This window comes from Sus scrofa, chromosome 17, assembly GCF_000003025.6.
Source record: "Sus scrofa isolate TJ Tabasco breed Duroc chromosome 17, Sscrofa11.1, whole genome shotgun sequence".
In the NCBI taxonomy this organism is placed as follows: domain Eukaryota; kingdom Metazoa; phylum Chordata; class Mammalia; order Artiodactyla; family Suidae; genus Sus; species Sus scrofa.
In genome coordinates, this window is record NC_010459.5 from 41,848,068 (window position 1) to 41,867,314 (window position 19,247).

General features: G+C 48.4%; 1 protein-coding gene across 2 annotated transcripts in view; it reads left to right on the forward strand.

The window, feature by feature from the left end:
- PPP1R16B (protein phosphatase 1 regulatory subunit 16B) overlaps window positions 1-18,604 on the forward strand; it is a 112,975-nt gene extending 94,371 nt beyond the window's left edge. The window contains exons 7-11 of one of the 2 annotated variants that reach the window (XM_003134439.6): window positions 2,827-2,952; window positions 3,492-3,567; window positions 4,811-4,940; window positions 5,034-5,202; window positions 13,837-18,604. In XM_003134439.6, the coding sequence (XP_003134487.3) occupies window positions 2,827-2,952; window positions 3,492-3,567; window positions 4,811-4,940; window positions 5,034-5,202; window positions 13,837-14,346 (1,011 nt within the window). In that variant the 3' untranslated portion in view covers window positions 14,347-18,604. The remainder of the gene's footprint in view (window positions 1-2,826; window positions 2,953-3,491; window positions 3,568-4,810; window positions 4,941-5,033; window positions 5,203-13,836) is intronic. The other variant, XM_021078075.1, reaches the window with a different exon arrangement.

Genomic DNA, 19,247 nt, shown 5'->3' on the forward strand with positions numbered 1-19,247 from the left:
CTGTGTGGGTTATTTTTAAATTATTGTTAATTTATAATATGTTAATTTCTGCTATATAGCAAATTACTTATACACATATATACAATCTCTTTAAAAATATTCTTTTCTGTTATGGTTTATCCCAAGAGATTGGAAATAGTTCCCTATGCTATACAGTAAGCCCTCATTGTCTATCCATTCTGAATGTAATAGTTTGCATCTATTACCCCCAAACTCCCAGTCCCTCCCACCTCCTCCTTGGCAACCACAAGTCTGTTCCCTATGTCTGCGAATCTGTTTCTGTTTTGTAAATAGGTTCATTTGTGCCATATTTTAGATTCCACATATAAGTGATATCATGTGATATTTATCTTTCTCTTTCTGACTTATCTCACTTAGTATGCAATTTCTAATTGCATCCATGTTGCTGACCATGGCACTATTTTGTTCTTTTTTATGGCTAAGTAGTATTCCATTGGATATATGTACCACATCTTCTTAATCTATTTAGATGTTGATGGACATTTAGGTTGTTTCCAAGTCTTGGCTATTTTGAATAGTGTTGCAATGAACATTAGGGTGCCTGTACCCCTTTGAATCATTATTTTGCCCGGGTATATGCCCAGGAGTGGGATTATACCACTGGATTTTTAATTTTCTGGGGAACCTCCATACTGTTTTCCATAGTGGTTGCACTAAGTTACATTCTCACCAGAAATGTAGGAGGGTTCCCTTTAGAATAGATTTATATACATATGTGTAACTAAATCACTTTGGTGTACACCCGAAAGATTGTAAATCAGCTATGCTTTAATAAAACAAAACAAAAAATCCCCAGTAGTACTATCCTGGTCATAATTTTTTTCTTTTTCTTTTCTTTCTTTCTTTTTCTTTTTTTTCACACTGCACCTGTGATATATGGAAGTTCCCAAGCTAGGGTCGAATCAGAGCTCAGCTGCTGGCCTACATACACCACAGCCTCAGCAACACCAGATCCAAGCCACATCTGTGACCTACACCACAGCTCACGGCAACACCGGATCCTTAACCCACAGAGTGAGGCCAGGGATCAAACCCACATCCTCACAGACACTCTATCAGGTTCTTCGCCCACTGAGCCACAATGGGAACTCCCCAGTTATACCTTTTTCCTCCCAGCCAATCTGTGGCCCCATAGTTTGTAATGTCTGGCTGGCCAGCCATGTGCCATCCTCAATAGCTGGCAAGCATCAGGCATTTATAAATCAGATGATACCAGTTTTTGTATGTGCCTATACCAGATCGCATCTGGATTTTTTTATGCAAATTAAAAAATAATTTGCCAGAACCTTACAGCCGCCCGACACCAGGATGATGCAGCATCTGGCCATCAGGGCTGTGTTCTGAAGACCTCATCTTCCCGGTCCCACTGGCTGCGGCTCTGCTGCCCAAGCCCTCTGGTTTCCTCTGGTTTCCTTCCAGCCAGGCTTTCGCTGGCCTCCCTGGGCCGTACAGTTGTTTCTCTTTGCCTCTTCTCTGTCATCCTTCTCCATCCATTCCCAAAGTTGATGGACACTTAGGTTGCTTCCATATCTTGGCAATTGTGAATAAGGCTTTATGTATTTTCTGGGAGATTGAGGAAGTGGACAGCGAGGTCTGCAAGGTGGCATCCATCAGCAGAGGCCTTGAATACTGCCACGTAGAAGAGATGGGGCCTCCATATGAGCTTTCCCTTCTTGGATGTATTGGTAATCTATGGCTATATAGCAAACTACCCCAACATGTAGCATCTTAAAACAACAGTCAATATGTATTATTTCATGTGGTTTCTGTGGGTCGTGGCATTGAGAGCAGCTTAGCTGGGTGGCTCTGGTATGGACTTCCTCATGAGGTTACAGTTAAGAAGCCAGCCAGGGCTGCGGTCATCTGAAGGCTTGGCTGGGGCTGGGGATTCACTTCCAAGATGGCACACTCACGGCTGCATGTCAGTGCCAGCTGTTGGCAGGAGGCCTCCATTTCTCACCCCTTAGGCTCACTCTTTACAGCTGCTTAAGTGTCCTCACAATAGGATGGCTGTGTCCCTCTAGAGTGATTGCTCCCAGAGAGGATAAGGTGGAAGCGGCAATACCTTTATGACCTCAGAAATCACATACCACCACTCCATCTTATCATATTTGTTAGAAATGAGTTGTTTATTGTGGCCCACATTCAAGGGGAGAGGCATTAAGCTTCATCTTTTAAAGGGAGGTGTGTCAAAGAATTGTAGACATATTTCATTTTATTTTATTTATTTATTTTTATTTTTAGGGCCGCATCCACGGCATATGGAGGTTCCCAGGCTAGGGGTCAAATTGGAGCTACAGCTGCTGGCTTATGCCACAGCCACAGCGACACGGGATCTGAGCTGCGTCTGCAGCTTATGCCACAGCTCATGGCAACACCAGATCCTTAACCCACTGAATGAGGTCAGGGATTGAACCCACATCCTCGTGGATACTAGTTGGATTCATTTCTGCTGAGCCACAATGGGAACTCCTGTAGAGATATTTGAAAACCACCATATTGGACCTCTGAGACCCCTTCTGCTGGGCTCAGTGCCTAGTAGGGACTCTGTAAATGCTGTTGCCTTGACCACAGGGGCTCTAAGATGGGGGAAAGGAGCTCACCTCTCTGCCTTAGCTTCTAGGTCTGTATTGCAGACTTACTAATCCTCTGCAACATGGCTGGTATTTCCACCTCATCTGTTCCACTCTGCTGGCCCCAGCTATGATCTGGGTCTTGGGTCGGGGAATGGGCTATCCTTCCAAGTGAGAGACCAGCCCCCACCCCCCACCCCCCCGTAATGTTCACGTCTTTCCTCTCCTTCAGCTGCACATCGCTGGGGCCAATGGATACCTGCGGGCAGCCGAGCTCCTCCTGGACCATGGTGTGCGCGTGGATGTGAAGGACTGGGATGGCTGGGAGCCCCTGCATGCAGCTGCCTTCTGGGGACAGGTAGTTGTCACCCCAGGGCTGTCAGGGAGACTAGCGCAGGGTCAACTGCTATCCTTTGGGCTGGAAGTTGGTTCAAAAGAGCAAAAGATTCATTGAAGGTGTTGACTATGGCTAATGTGTGGGATATGAAAAGACCTAAAGCATTTGCAAAAGTTGCATCCTAACAAGATGATATTCCAATTTGCCAAATTAGAAAACTCCCCTCATTTCTGCCTTGAGTAGTTTCTCCGTATGTTTCTCAGATATAAATCTCTGATTGTAGCCTTCACCGTTCCTCCTTAGACACTTGACAGCTCTGGAGTTATAGCCAGACTCCTCCTGTCCCTCCGTATGGCCCAGGCACACTGGAGGAGGAGGGGTCAGGCCCCTTGCATTTGCCTGGATTCCTGGCTTTATGGGGCGGATCCTTCCTTGGGAGTCAGCTTTGCCCCACCATTCTTTAGGTCACATTCTAAGAAGCTATGGACACTCTTTCCACCTCCTAGGCTTTCTGAGCCGTGGGCAGGGGGGAACTTGGGCCTCTTTTTCCTGTGTTTCAGATGCAGATGGCAGAGCTATTGGTGTCCCATGGGGCCAGTCTCAGTGCTAGGACATCCATGGATGAGATGCCAATAGGTAAGGTCAGCACAACACCTGGTACATACATAGGCACTCATCAACTTTTTGATGAGTAGAGGATAAAGGAATGAATATATGGTTGGATAGATGGTGGGCTGGTGAATTAGCATATGGATAGATAAATGGATGAGTGAATAAATTAATGGTGGTAGATTAATGGAGGGATGGATGGGTAAATGGATAAATGCATGTATGTATGAATATGAGTAAGAGGATGGGTGGGGGAGTTCCCATTGTGGTCATCGGGTTAAAAACCCAACTAGTATCCATGAGGATGCAGGTTTGATCCCTGGCCTCACTTAGAGGGTTAAGGGTCCAGCATTGCCACAAGCTGCAGCATAGGTTGCAGATGCAGCTCAGATCCCAAGTTGCTGCAGCTGTGGTGTAGACTGGCGGCTGCCGCTCTGATTCAGCCCCTAACCTGGGAACTTCCACATGCCTCACATGTGGCTGTAAAAAGAAAAAAAAAAAAGAGGATGGGTGGGTAGAGGATGAATCTATGGATGGATGACTGGTTCAACGAATAGGTAGACGGATGAATTAAAGGATGACGTGGATTGAATGGGTGGGGATATATAGTCTCAGCATCTTTTCATCATTTCTTCTTTGGGCTACATGGACTGTCTGTTGATACCTCTTGCGTCAGTGAAGAATTGATGACTCCTTTTAGAAGCTGTCAGAGGTGTCTGAATCTTTCAGTCACAGCTGGGAATTGGGACCATTCATAGAACTTTGCATGGGACCTGCTTTCCTCTTCTTCTTCTTTTTTTTTTTTTTTTTTTTGTCTTTTTTCCATTTCTTGGGCCGCTCCCGTGGCATATGGGGGTTCCCAAGCTAGGGGTCGAATCGGAGCTGTAGCCACCAGCCTATGCCAGAGCCACAGCAACTTGGGATCCGAGCCGCGTCTGCAACCTACACCACAGCTCACAGCCACACCGGATCCTGAACCCACTGAGCAAGGGCAGGGATCAAACCTGCAACCTCATGGTTCCTAGTTGGACTCATTACCACTGAGCCACAACGGGAATTCCCTGCTTTCCTCTTCTTACACTCTTCTCAGGGTGGGGTTATCGCCCAGGAAGTGAGACTGTCACTGTTTTCTCCCCTCCCCCATGCCCCAAAAGATGTTGGGAGTTTTCGGTGGGTTGGGATGGTAGTTCCCCTGGTCTGGAAGGCCCTCAGGGGACACAGGCCCCTGTACTGTCTCCCCGCCCCACAACGGTCTCCTCTGCCCCTTCAGACCTGTGCGAAGAGGAAGAGTTCAAGGTCCTGCTGTTGGAGCTAAAACACAAGCACGACGTGATCATGAAGTCCCAGCTGAGGCACAAGTCATCCTTGAGCAGGAGGACATCCAGCGCAGGCAGCCGCGGGTGAGTCAGAGGCAGGGCAACCCCGGGTGCCCCCTGAGGCTCCCGCCTGTGGCGCCTGGATGCAGCCTCTCAGCACCTGCCCTCTCCCCTCAGGAAGGTGGTGCGTCGAGCCAGCCTGTCCGACAGGACCAACCTGTACAGGAAGGAGTATGAGGGGGAGGCCATACTATGGCAGCAGCGGAGCGCAGCCGAGGACCAGCGGACGTCCACCTACAACGGGGACCTCCGGGAGACACGGACAGACCAAGAGAATAAGGACCCGGTGAGTGCCCGCCTCCGGCCCGGCCCCGGGGTTCACTGCCACGGGAGGGGGCCAGGGCTGAGCCTGGCGTTGCTGCTCCAGGTCAGCGCCTTCAGGGGGTGGTTGGCTGGCCGGTGCCCTGAAACAGCTGGCTCCCGTCTGATGGGGTGGCTGCTGTGGTTAATGAGACACGTGAAGGGGGTGTTGGAGTCCCAGCTGGGAGATTTGCACACAGTAGGGACACACAGGTACCAGGGAGCACGTGATCGGCACCTGCCTGCTTAGGCTCCAGCAGAACTAGTTCTGAGCTTCCCAGAAGGGAGATTTCGTCGGGCAGCCACCCTGGGAGAAAAGAGCCCGAACACTTCAGGAGGGGAAATAAAGCAAGACGCTGAGAATTGTTTACCAGAACACATCTGGTTGGAAGAAAATGTCTGGAAAAACGGAGTGAGGTGCTGACAGGACGTCTAAGAAGCTGGCTCCAGGAGTAGCCAATGGCCTGGGCATTAAACTGCTTTCCTAAGAGGATGCTGGCTTGACACAACAGAAACGTACAATCTGCCAGTTCTGGGGGCCAGAAGTCTAAAAATCAAGGTGTCGACAGGGTTGGTTCTTTCTGGGGGCTCTGAGGGGAATCTGCTCTGTGCTGCTCTCCTAGCTTCTGGTGGCTCAGGAGGTCCTTGGCTTTTTGCTGGCATGCCTCCACCTCTGCCTCTGTCTTCATGTGGTCTTCTTTGGGTGTGTGTCTATGTCTCTGTTTTCTCTTAGAAAGACACCAGTTAGGGAGCTTCTTTGTGGCACAGCAGGTTAAGGATCCAGCCTTGTCACCATAGTGGCTCAGGTCGCTGCTGGGACACAGGTTCACTCCCTGGCCTGGGAGCTGCCACATGCTGTGGGTATGGCCAAAAGAAAAAAAGAAAGAAAGAAAGACACCAATCATTTGGATTAGGGCCCATCCTTAGCCGTATGACCTCATCTTAATTTAACTGATTACATCTGCAAAGACCCTACTTCCAAATACGGTCACACTCAGAGATGTGGGGTGGACATGGGTTTGAAGTGGGGGAGGGGTCATATTCGACTCAGTACCAATGCACTCAGGCACTGAGGTCCATGCATGGCTTCATTCTCACTGAGGAGAGCAAGTGAGTTTGAGGCCAGAGCAGAATTGCTGGGGACAAAATGAAGAGGCTGGGAGTTGTGGCTCAGGGGAAATGAATCCAACTAGGATCCACAAGGATGTGGGTTCCAACCCTGACCTCGCTCAGTCAGTTGGGGATCTGGCATCATTGCTGTGACTGTGGTGTAGGCCGGTAGCTATAGCTCCAATTCAACCCCTAGCCTGAGAACTTCCATATGAGGCCCTAAAAAGAAAAAAAAAAAAACAACCCAGAACAAAGAGGCTGACCATACCAGCAATTGTCTGCCATTTTGGTTCTTCCATTGCATGATGAGCAGCTGAAAACATGTCTTGCAAGTATTGCTTGGGAGGGAAGCAAAATGACTAGCTGCCCAGCATGCCCACCTGTCTCAGTGGGACCCTGCTTCCCCATGTGAACAGGGAGGTCACATGAGGGCTTGTCCATTGAAGAGAATCCCCAGCAAAGCACTGGGATGGAGACGTACACATGGAGCTTTTGTTCTTTGGGACTGGGAGAGAAAAGGGTTATAGATTGAAATCAAATCACATTTCAGATGCCTCCCAACTATGCAGTAATTTTTCTTCCATGTTATTGAGGTGTAACTTGTATACAGTAAAGTATACAAATCTATTTTTTTTTCCCACTGTACAGCAAGGGGGTCAGGTTATCCTTACATGTATACATTACAATTACAGTTTTTCCCCCACCCTTTCTTCTGTTGCAACATGAGTATCTAGACAAAGTTCTCAATGCTATTCAGCAGGATCTCCTTGTAAATCTATTCTAGGTTGTGTCTGATAAGCCCAAGCTCCTGATCCCTCCCACTCCCTCCCCCTCCCATCAGGCAGCCACAAGTCTCTTCTCCAAGTCCATGATTTTCTTTTCTGAGGAGATGTTCATTTGTGCTGGATATTAGATTCCAGTTATAAGTGATATCATATGGTATTTGTCTTTGTCTTTCTGGCTCATTTCACTCAGGATGAGATTCTCTAGTTCCATCCATGCTGCTACAAATGGCATTATGTCATTCTTTTTTATGGCTGAGTAGTATTCCGTTGTGTATATATACCACCTCTTCCGAATCCAATCATCTGTCGATGGACATTTGGGTTGTTTCCATGTCCTGGCTATTGTGAATAGTGCTGCAATGAACATGCGGGTGCATGTGTCTCTTTTAAGTAGAGTTTTGTGCGGATAGATGCCCAAGAGTGGGATTGCAGGGTCATATGGAAATTCTATGTATAGATTTCTAAGGTATCTCCAAACTGTTCTCCATAGTGGCTGTACCAGTTTACATTCCCACCAGCAGTGCAGGAGGGTTCCCTTTTCTCCACAGCCCCTCTAGCACTTGTTATTTGTGGATTTATTAATGATGGCCATTCTGACTGGTGTGAGGTGGTATCTCATGGTAGTTTTGATTTGCATTTCTCTTATAATCAGCGATGTTGAGCATTTTTTCATGTGTTTGTTGGCCATCTGTATATCTTCTTTGGAGAAATGTCTATTCAGGTCTTTTGCCCATTTTTCCATTGATTGATTGGTTTTTTTGCCAAATCTATTTTTTAGTTGAAGTGTAGCTCATTTACAATGTTGTGTTAGTTTCAGTAGCATGGCAGAGTGATCCAGTTATACATATATATATATAGGGATTTTTAAATTATTCTTTTTCCTTATAGGTTATTATAAAATATTGAGTATAATGGAGTTCCTGTTATGGCTCAGTGGTAATGAACCCAACTAGTATCCTTAAGGATGTGGGTTCGATCCCTGGTCTTGCTCAGTGGGTTAAGGATCCACCATTGCTGTGAGCTGTGGTGTAGGTCACAGAAATGGCTGGGATCTGGCATTGCTGTGACTGTGGCGTAGGTCAGCAGTTGCAGCTCTGATTTAACCCCTAGCCTGAAAATGTCCATGTGGGGCAGGTGCAGCCCTAAAAAAAAAGAAGATGTGGTACATATGCGCGATGGAATACTACTCAGCCATAAAAAAGAACGACATAATGTCATGTGCAGCAACATGGATGCAATTAGAAATTGCATGCTAAGAGAGATAAACCAGAAAGACAAATACCATATGATATCACTTATATGTGGAATCTAAAATATGGCACAAATGAACTTATCTACAAAACAGAAACAGACTCACAGACATGGAGAACAGACTTGCGGTTGCCAAGAGGGATGGATGGGGAGTTTGAGGTTAGTAGATGCAAATTATTACAGTTAGAATGGATGGACAATGAGGTCTTACTGTATAGCACAGGGAACTGTGTCCAGTCTCTTGGTTTTTTTTTGTTTTGTTTTGTTTTGTTTTTTTTTGTCTTTTTGCTATTTCTTGGGCCGCTCCCACGGCATATGGAGTTTCCCAGGCTAGGGGTTGAATCAGAGCTGTAGCCGCTGGCCTCTGCCAGAGCCACAGCAACATGGGATCCGAGCCTCGTCTGCGACCTACACCACAGCTCACGGCAACGCCGGATCGTTAACCCACTGAGCAAGGGCAGGGATCGAACCCGCAACCTCATGGTTCCTAGTCGGATTCGTTAACCACTGCGCCACGACGGGAACTCCTCCAGTCTCTTGGGATAGAAATGATGGGGGATGATTTGAGGGAAAGAATGTATATGTATGTTTGATTGGGTCACTTAGCTGGACGGCAGAAATCGACACTCTAAATCAACTATACTTTAAAAAATATCAAAAAAAAAAAAAAAACACCAAAAACAACGAAAGCAAATGCAGACCCTCAGATGAATGTACAGAGCATTTCTGTCACCCCAGGAAGCGCCTGTGTTCCCTTTTCCAGGCAGTCCTCCTACCCCAAAGGGAGCCACTGTTTAACTTGGAGCTCTAAAGATTAGTTTTGCACCTGCATCTGCATATGAGTGCATTCAGGCAGGCTGTGGTCCTTTTCACGGCTTCTTTGTATCTGTGAGATTCGTCCACATGGGGGCACTCAGCAACAGTTCCTTCTTTTTCATTGCTCTGTAAAACTCTATTAATTAAATAGAGTACAGTCTATGTGTCCATTTTCCCACTGGTGGATATTTAGATTGTTTCCAATTTGCAGCTATTTGGAATAAAGCTGCTCAGAACCTCCTTGTATGTGTCTTTTGGTGGACACAAGCACTGTTTTCTGTAGGGAATACTCAAAAATGGGGAGGAGTCATGGGGTAGACCATACGTACCGTTCCTAGATCCTGCTAAGCAGTTTTCCAAAGTGGTGGTACCTGTCGGGTCTCCCATCAGCAGTGGAACACACCTTTCTTGCCAACCCTTGGTACAGTCAGTTCTCTTCGTTTGTTTGTTTTGTTTTTAGGGCCACACCCACAGCATATGGAAGTTCCCAGGCTAGGGGTCTAATTGGAGCTGTAGCTGCTGGCCTACACCACAGCCATAGCAGTGCCATATCCAAGCCACATCTGTGACCTACACCATAGCTCTCGGCAACACTGGATCCTTAACCCACTGAGCAATGCCAGGGATTGAACCTGCAACGAATATTAGTTGGATTCGTTTTCACTGAGCCACGTTGGGAACCCCCAGTCAGTTCTTTTCATGTGAGCCATCCTGTTGGGGGTTGCTATTAGCTCACAGTTTTAATTTTTTCCCTGATGGTGGATGATGTTGAACCTTTTCATGTGCTTATTGGCCAACTGGTTATCTCTTTGTGCTTTATCTGTTCTTTAGCCCCCTTTTCTTGTTGGATTGCTTTTCTTTTCCTTATCGATTCATAGGAGAGACTGAGATTCTTATAGAAATTCTCAGGGAAGCAGCCCTTCCTCCTCCACGTCTGCTTTGTCCCTGTGTTTGTTCCCATCTCACAGATGCCAGGACTCCCAGAAGTGCTCATTGATGTGGAGTCTCATAAAGCCTTAACCCTGCAAGGAATAGGGTGGGAAAATGGCTGCAGGAGACCAGCCCGAGTTAGGCCTGGGTCTGTTGTTAATTTCTAAGAATTCCTCATCAAGGCTGCAGTTTGTAAGGGGTTGGGGGAAGGCAGCCTGGTGGGCCGCTTGGCCTCAGGGGCTGGAGAAGAGAGGCTAGAGACATGGCATAGCTAGAAGCAGGCTGTCCTCCTCCTCCCGACCCCAGAATCCTGTCCCAGGAAAATTCTCAGGGACCAGGCCCCTGTCCCCGCCCAGAGGAAACAAGGAGATCACAGGACGCAGCTACAAAGCTCAAAGCCCCTTCCTTTCCCATTCATACCCCTTTCAAGGCTTTAGGTGCTGGCAAGGCTGTGATAGTCTCTAAGATAGGGAAGGTCCAAGTGTGGTGTCAGCATCACCTGGGAACTTGTTAGAAATGCAGTTTCTCAGGCTCCACCCCAAATGTACTGAATCATAAACCCTGGGGCTGGGGCCCAGGACTCTGTTTTAACCAGCCCTCCAGAGGATTCTGATGCATGTAAGCATTTGAGAACCACTTATCTAAGGGATGAGGGAGGATTTGCTCAGCCTGACTCCCAAGTCAGGTTTCCACTAAGGTCTGTGCTGTTAGCCCCCAGGGCTGGCTTCGGTATGTAATTTTGGCAGACGTGGCTCCCTGGGAGCAGGCACAGCACTGATAAGACAGCCTTGTCTTTTCACCCAGTGGATCACTATCTTAACTGTGCAAGAAATCACTTGGGGAGATGTTTTGCTTTTGTTTTTTTTTTTTAAAAAACCCTGATGTCAGAATTCCCGTCATGGCTCAGCGGAAATGAATCTGACTAGTACCCATGAGATGCAGATTCGATCCCTGGCCTCGCGCAGCGGGTTAAGGATCCAGCGTTGCCATGAGCTGTGGTGTAGGTCACAGGCGTGGCTCGGATCTGGCACTGCTGTGGCTGTGGTGTATGCTGGCGGCTACAGCTCTGATTTGACCCCTAGCCTGGGAACCTCCATATGCCGTGGGTGTGGCCCTAAAAAGACAAAAAAAAAAAAAGAAAAAAAAAAGCAACCTGACGTCCATGCTGCAATCCCAACTGATTAAATCATAATCTCTAGACTTGCAACTCAGGCATTGTATTTATATTTTTTTTAATTAATAGACTTTTTTGGAATAGATTTAGGTTTACAGAAAAATAAATGGGACATATGGACTGTTCTAATACATTCCCATTATCATGCACCCCCCCAACATAAACATCCTGCTTTAATGCAGAAGACATGTTATCACTGATGAGCCAGTATTAATTCATTGTATTAACTAAAGTTCATAGTTTCTGTTAGGGTTCACTTTTCTGGATGTACATTCTATGGATTTCAACAAACATATAATGTCATGTGTCCATCATTAAAGTGTCAAACAGGATATTTTCACTGCCCTAAAACTCCCTGGTATTCCCTAATCATCCCTTCCCAACCCCTGGTGATCACTGATCTTTTCGCTGTCTCCATAGCTTTGCCTTTTCCAAAATAGTATTGAGTTGGAATCATACACAATGTCGCTCTTCAGATCGGCACTGAGTATGTGTTTTGAATCTCCCAGATGATTCCAATATGCGCTCAAGGCTGAGAACCAGTGTCTTCGATCCCTGCTGCCCAAATTCTTGGCAGGAACTTGTTAGAAATGCTGGAATTCAGGTCCCAACCCAGACCTAATAAATCAGAACATACATTTTAACAAAAGCCTCATATGCTTGTGAAAATTTGAGAAGCACTGATTTAGAACTTAAGAGTATGACGTCAGTTTGTCTGCAGAGTTCAAAGGAAGCCATTGAAGAGAAGGAAGACACACACACATAAATGGAACATTATGGAACGCATCCCTCCCCTTACCACATTTTAACCCAATTATATCTTTCTTGGAGACCTTTCCAAGAAATGGAGGTTCTTGGAATGGCAAGTTGGCACAGAGAGAATGCCTTCATTTTTTTCAACCGGCTGCAGGACAGCCTAATACAGGTACTTAACATAATGTCCCACCGGCCTGATGATGGTTTTCAGGCTCCCCTGAGGGAGTCTGTCTGTGATACAAAGTCCTAGAAATGGGCTTTCTGGTGCAAAGTATACATTTTTCTTAAATTTTTTTTAGTGTATGATGTGACATTGTCCTCCAAAGAAGTTGTGGCAGTTAACAGTCCTATTTATTTCCCACGCCCTTGATTGCACGGAATAACAAACTTTAAAAGTATTTGTCAATATTTACACTTTTGTGTCATTAACTGTTAGTGAGATAGAATGTCTTTCCAACATTCATACACTATATACATGTACATTTTGCTGTGGTCTGCATATTAGTGTCCTTTGTCTATGTTTTCTGTCAGGTAGCGGATATTTTTTAAATGGACCCTTTTTTGGGTTCATGTGTGTGTGCGCATGCACGTGTGTGCGCGTGCATGTGCCACGCACGTCACAGCATGCAGAATTTCCTGGGTCAGGGATCAAACCTGCACCACCGCAGTGACAAGCCAGATCCTTAACCTGCTGAGCCACCAGGGAACTCCCTAAATGGACTTAAAATTAAAAAAAAAATTTTTAAGGCTACATCTGTGGCATAGGGAAGTTCCCAGGCTAGGGGTCAGAGCTGCAGCTTCAGGCTTATGCCACAGCCGCAGCCACGCCAGATCTGAGCAGCATCTATGACCCATGCTGCAGCTTGTGACAATGCCAGATCCTTAACCCCAGGGATTAAAACTGCATCCTCACTGAGACTAGGTTGGGTTCTTAACCTGCTGAACCACACTGAGAACTCCCTAAATGGACTTTTAAGAGCTCTTTATAATTTGGAACTTAAGCCCATTTTCTGCCATACAGGTTATAAATATATTCCAGTTTTTCATGTGTCCTTTGACTCTGTTTATGATGATTTTTGCTCCTGTCAAATGTGTCTACCTTTTAGTTATGGTCTCTAGGCAGCTGCTACTTTTAATGCTCTCGTTACTCGGGATTGCTGAGTGTAAAAGATCTCTGGGTAGGAATCCCCCCATCTGGAGTGGAGATATGCTGGGGCTACAGAGGAAGGATTACAAGATATCAAAAACCCAACTAAAATTAACTTACACGTGAAAGGAAGGCATTGGCTCATGTGTCTGCAAAGTCTGAAACCAGCTGAATCCATGTGCTCAGAATGTGTCGTCAGGATGCAGTCTCTCTGTCTCTGTCCCTGTCTTTAACGTCAGCTTCCCAGCCAAGCAGACCCTTTGACGTGGTGTCTCGCCTGCACATCATTTTTACCACTGCCGTTCCTGCAGAGACAGAGCTGCTCTTTCCCAGTTGTTCCAGCGCAGGTCCCAGGGATGAGTTTCACTGAACCAGTTTCAGTCAAGAACGCATCCCCAAACCAATTCCTGCAGTGAGTTTGTTGACCGGCCAGCCTGGAGTCATGGTCTATCGCCCGGAGCAAAGATGGGAATTGGTCAGCTCTGTAAAAACCCACGTACTAGTCAGGTCCCCAAAAGAAAAGAGAGGTCTTGGTCCCCAGGCAGGGAAAACAGATAAGGACAGGTCCAATCATGCCCGCAGCAGAGGTGCAAGTGGGGCGTGGGTTCAGATCCTCCAGCCAGCTGGTGACGTTGTCCTTCCCACCTTCAGAACCCCAGACTGGAGAAGCCCGTGCTACTCTCCGAGTTTCCTACCAAGATCCCACGAAGTGAAATGGACGTGCCTGTGGAGAACGGCCTCCGGGCTCCGGTCAGCACCTACCAGTATGCGCTGTCCAACGGAGACGTCTGGAAAGTGCATGAGGTGCCCGACTACAACATGGCCTACGGCAGCCCTGGCGTGGCCGATGCCACCCCGCCCTGGAGCGGCTACAAAGAACAGAGCCCCCAGACGCTGCTGGAGCTGAAGCGGCAGCGGGCTGCAGCCAAGCTGCTCAGCCACCCCTTCCTGAGCACCCACCTGGGCAGCAGCATGTCCAGGACGGGCGAGAGCAGCAGCGAAGGCAAGGCCCCCTTGATCGGAGGCAGAACTTCACCGTACAGCAGCAACGGGACCTCGGTGTATTACACGGTCACCAGTGGAGACCCTCCGCTCTTGAAGTTCAAGGCCCCCATGGAGGAGATGGAGGAGAAGGTCCACGGCTGCTGCCGCATCTCCTAGTCTCCATGGGATGGAGGCGAGAGATGCTTCGAGGGAGGGTCCCTGGAATCCAGGCCAGCCCAGCAGTCCTGGCTGGGGAGGCATCAGAGGTGGCTTCAGGGAGGTGGGCTCTGCTTTCCAGAGGAACACTGACCCCACCTCTCAGCCAGTTGCCCATAGCATCACCACTTCCCACAGTTCCGCTTCCTGCTGCATTGTCTGCCATCAAAACCAAGGCCCAAAGTGGCTTCTGGACTCATCCTGCTGTCAGATTTTGGGAGGGCGGGCTGGGGTTCCAGTTCTATTGTTGGTAAAGGCTTCTCTGGACTCGTACTCACATATCACATACCAACACACACACACACACACACACACACACACACACACACACACTCAACATGTGTAGGGATGACATGGCTGGGCTTATGGGAAGCAAGCGAGACTGAGAATTTGTGGGCTCTTCCCAAGAGGGTCGGGGTTAAGACTCAGAGTTTCATCACCACTGCCCACATGGCTTCAGTGGGGGAGGGGCCTGCTAAGCTGAGACCCCGGGTCCTGTCCTGAGTCCTACCAGGGCTTGGTGTCCTCACCCACATCTGGTTCAGAGGGAGCTATGCACCCACACAGGGTGGGTGAGATGGGCAGAGGCCTGCTCCCCACAGCCTTGCCTGCACCGAGAGCCAGTGTGTGACCACCCAGGGGCCAAGGTGGGAAACCAAGTGATTCCATTTCTGGAATAACCCAGATCACATTTTGCTCTTGGATGGAAGCATCAGCAAGTGGAGGGGAGGGGGAACAAAGTCAGTGTTTTCCGAAAGTGCATCTGCTCAAAGAATTCTTTTAGGCTGTCAAACTGCAGGTGGGAGGGCACCGAATTCGCTTTCTTTCATGGACAGCGTCACGATCACTAGGTTTTACTGAGTGGTGCTGGAAAAATGAAGCTAAGTGAGGAGCTTCAGTCGGGAGGGCTTTTCCAGGAAGAGAGGTGAGTTTGTGCTGTCAGTTTCTGCCAATGTCTCTAGTGCCCTTTGATAGAGCCCAGTCCCCTGGCCAATCTTGGTGAATATTCAACTGGTTTCAGTCCAGCCCATCTCAGGCAACTGTTCTCAGACTGAGCCATCAGAGTGAGCAGTGGTAGGGGGCTGCTGGATCCGCCACCTCTCCCAGGGTGAATGCATAGGACTCCTGGCCGAGCTTTGCTTTTTCTGGAAGGCTCAGGGAGACAGGTTTGCCAGGTGGCCCTTGTGAGTTCCTGTCTGACCCAGGGGGCCCTGCACCCGCCAGAGTGGTGACACTCCAAAGCTGCAAACCTAAGGCGCCCAAGACCAACCGGCTGTACCGCATTCAGGAGAGCAGTGGTCTGGCTGGAGTGGGGTCTTGCCCCAGCTACAGTTCCATAGCTCCAGCCTTTCTGAAGCCAGAGAGGAGGACCTGTGGGTCCGGCTGCCTGCCACTCTCCACTGCATTCACTCACGAGCCCCTCTGAAATTGTTGCCCAAGAGTTGGCCGCTGTCCATGGGCTCAGCCAAAACCTACCAGTGTAACTAACTAGCGGCAGGTTTGTTTCCTGCTCTGTGCGCCTTCTACTTGTCCTAAAACTACCTCTTTAGAGCTCTGAAGGGGTGCCTGAGGTCCAGATTTTTTAATGTGGGGGGCAGATCTGGGTTCCCTTTAACCCTTTTCTTTCTGAGCCTATGAGAAATTCTCCCTAAGGGACATCAGGGCCAGAAGCTAGGGCTGGAGGAGCCCCCTTGTGCCACAATCCCAGAAATGGGGTCTGCTGTTTGTCCCAGTCCCCCACGGTGCCCCCATGGCTCCTGTAGCCCAGAGGACAGAGAAGATCCCACAGGACACAGAGGAGCCCAGCTAGATCCCAGGGGGGCTGGCTGATGCTTTACCAAGAGCAAGACGGCTGGGCTGGAGAGCAGGGGCCTCCCTCAGGGGAGTCACTGCGCACCTGGTGGCTCCTGGATGCAAGGAGAGTCACAGCACCGGGCTACTCCCACCCCCAGCTCCAGGACAGATCCAATCTAGGGTGGAAAGGCAAGTCGGGCAGCTGCAGACAGGTGTGCATGACACCTGCCACATCCTGGGGTCTGGGGCCAGCTCTCCATCATCTCATCCTATGGCTGGAACAGGGCAGGGATGATCCTAAATACACATACCTTTAGGCTTTAGAATAGTGTTCAGATCAGACACTGAGTGACTCGAGCTGTGGGCTGGCAGGCGCTGAGGGAAGCCACACACTCTTAGGAGAGAGCTGTGCAGGTTTTCAGACCTGTTTGCTCAGGGGCCAGAGATTGAAGGCATTTATAGCCCCCTCTGGGCCCTTCTGGCTATTCCCTCCTTCCTCCCTCGCTTCCTGCTTCCTGGGTCATTCCTCTCCCACCCAGGCTGTGAATCCCAGCTGATTCCCTGACAAGAGCCAACTGTGGATGCTTGGACATGAGCTCATGTTTTCAGTCACAGATAAACCATTCCCTTCAAGGACCTGGGGAACGTTCCCTGTGGATCTCCTTGGGGTCGAGGGACAAGCCGGGTCCAAGGCCATTCATTTATTCACTCGTGTGGTTTATTGAGTAGCCGTGATGCACTAGGCACTATGCTCAGTCCTGGAGATAAAGGAGGAAGGAGACTGCTCTTTACAGTTCTCATCCCTTGAGGACCACAGGTATCAGCAGCCCTGTTCGATTCACCTGAGACAGAAAGACCGAATCCTGGTCCAGCAACCTTTTGCTTTTCTGCTCCCAGAATCCCTAGAGTATGAATCTCTTTAGCTGGGAATTTGCTGACATGGACACCCTTGGATAACATTTGCCATTATATTGAGATGCTGGATCTTGGCTTCCGGGCAGAAACCATCCCAAGTCCATTCAGGGGTAGCTGCCTTCAGGCCAGCATCTTTTGGGCACTGTGTCATAGCAATTTGAAGTCAGTGTCTAGAAAAAAAAGCAGTCTGGAATTTGCTGCCAAATGCACCTCAGGTTCTTAAGCTCATTGTCTCTTGCTCATTTTTGCTCATTTATTCCCAAGTCCTCCTGCCCCACCAATGGATAATGGGAGGAAAAAGAGCTTCTCCTTTAACGCTGAAGCCTTTCCTCAAGAGTTTGCCTCTGTTCGTGGCCAATGCGGATCAAGGAGCTGGGAGAAAGCTGGCAAGGTTGACCAGATGCCCAGCTCCTACTTAGCCCCGGGTCTGGTGGCAGCTGCTGGCAGATTAAAGGAGGCTACTTCTCAAGCAGTTGCCACATGGCTCCCTGGAGCTCTGGCCCTTGCTCCCACCCTTTGCCGCAAACAATTGAAAATTGGTGGCTATCACAGAGAGTGAGTTTCTGGCCAGTAGCTCAGGGAAGCTGAATGAACCCTAGGCCCAGGTCTTCTGAAGACTTCAGGATGTAATTCTCCATCAAGTATGTAGCGCTGATGCAACTGCTCTGTACTGTTTGATCAATTTCAATAGGCTTAGAAAAGTTAGCAGGGGTGTGTTCCCTGTCCCACTCACCAGTTTGCTGGCCTTGTAATAACGTGAGACCCTTTTGGTTATCGGTGTCAGATACCTTTTGATCTTAGGTTCTCTCTCCCTCTTGCTTTCCCAGGGCAGAACACTGGGACATTTTCTAGAAGGGCGCTCCTTATAGGAAGCCCAGAGGGACTCTACTTAACTCTATTGCTATTGTGGCTTGGGGACTGTCTCCCCCCTCCCCCCACCCCTGCCACATGGCACCTAAGAGCAAAAGGTCATGTGGTCAGTGGGTGACTCCACAGAAGTGACCGCCTTTGCTAGAAGCTCTCCCCAACAGAGTTTCTTGTTGACCAGCTGGCCAGAGGGCCTGCTTCCCATGGGCATTGCAAGTGCGGGGCCTGGCTCTGCACACCCAGGAGAAGTCCGCAGACCCCAGCCCTCCGCAATAATTCACCAGACCAGAAGCCACTGATGTACAGAGAACACTTAAGAAAAATGTATTTTATGTGAAAAAAAAAAAGGTTAAAACTCTGTATACTGTATCAGCAGCTTTGTGTAAAAATGGCAATCAAGAGAGTCTAATATATTTAAAACTTTTTTTAAAAAAAAAACCTCGCGGATCTTTGATATTGTATTGAAATAACTTCTGGGTAGCTCCTCGCCATGTGGCAGTGGTGGGCCTTGGGTTTTTGAGACCGTGGCTCAACCACATGCCAAAGGGGCGTGCCCCTGGAGTTGCTTCCAGCTGCCAAGGCCTGTGACAGAATTCGCTGTTAAGAGTTTTTAATTAAGATTATTAAATTCCTTTTAATAACACCTGCTTAGTGTGGCTGTGGTCATTGCTGTGAGCTCACTTGAACTATAAGGATTTGCATTCACAAACAGGTGATGTCTGGGATAGAGGGCAGGGCAGGCTCCGGGTGCCAGGCCCCAACACAGAGGGCTCATTAGGTTGCCCACCCACGCCAGTCCGAGAGAGCTCTGAGGTCCCAGCATGGAGTAGGTATCTTTCTAGACTTCAAGACTATGAAACCTGATGAATTCAAAAAAAGAAGGGTAGTTGAAAATGACCTTCGCTCTGTCAAATGTTTCTTTGGAAATTAACACGGAGCCCTATAATAGCTCCTGTAACATGTATTTCCCACATTTTCAAATGTTTGTCTGATGATATATTTATATGCAACAGGGCTGCCCCTCTCTGCTGTTCTCTTCCTGGAGTTCACTGGCCTGTCCTGGCCTCTTCTCCTGAGTCGTTCTCCTCACATAGTTTACGGTGGGAAGTAAAATACTACATATCACTTCAGGTTATTATAACAATGCAGCAGGTGAGGCAGTGGTTATTCTCACTCTGACCTCAGGTAATGGAGACACTGACCAGCTCTGTGGTTGCACAGCCTCAGGCAGGGGGCCTTGTCTTCATCACATACAGAAGTTCGTTGGTGTCTCAGAAGAGGATAAA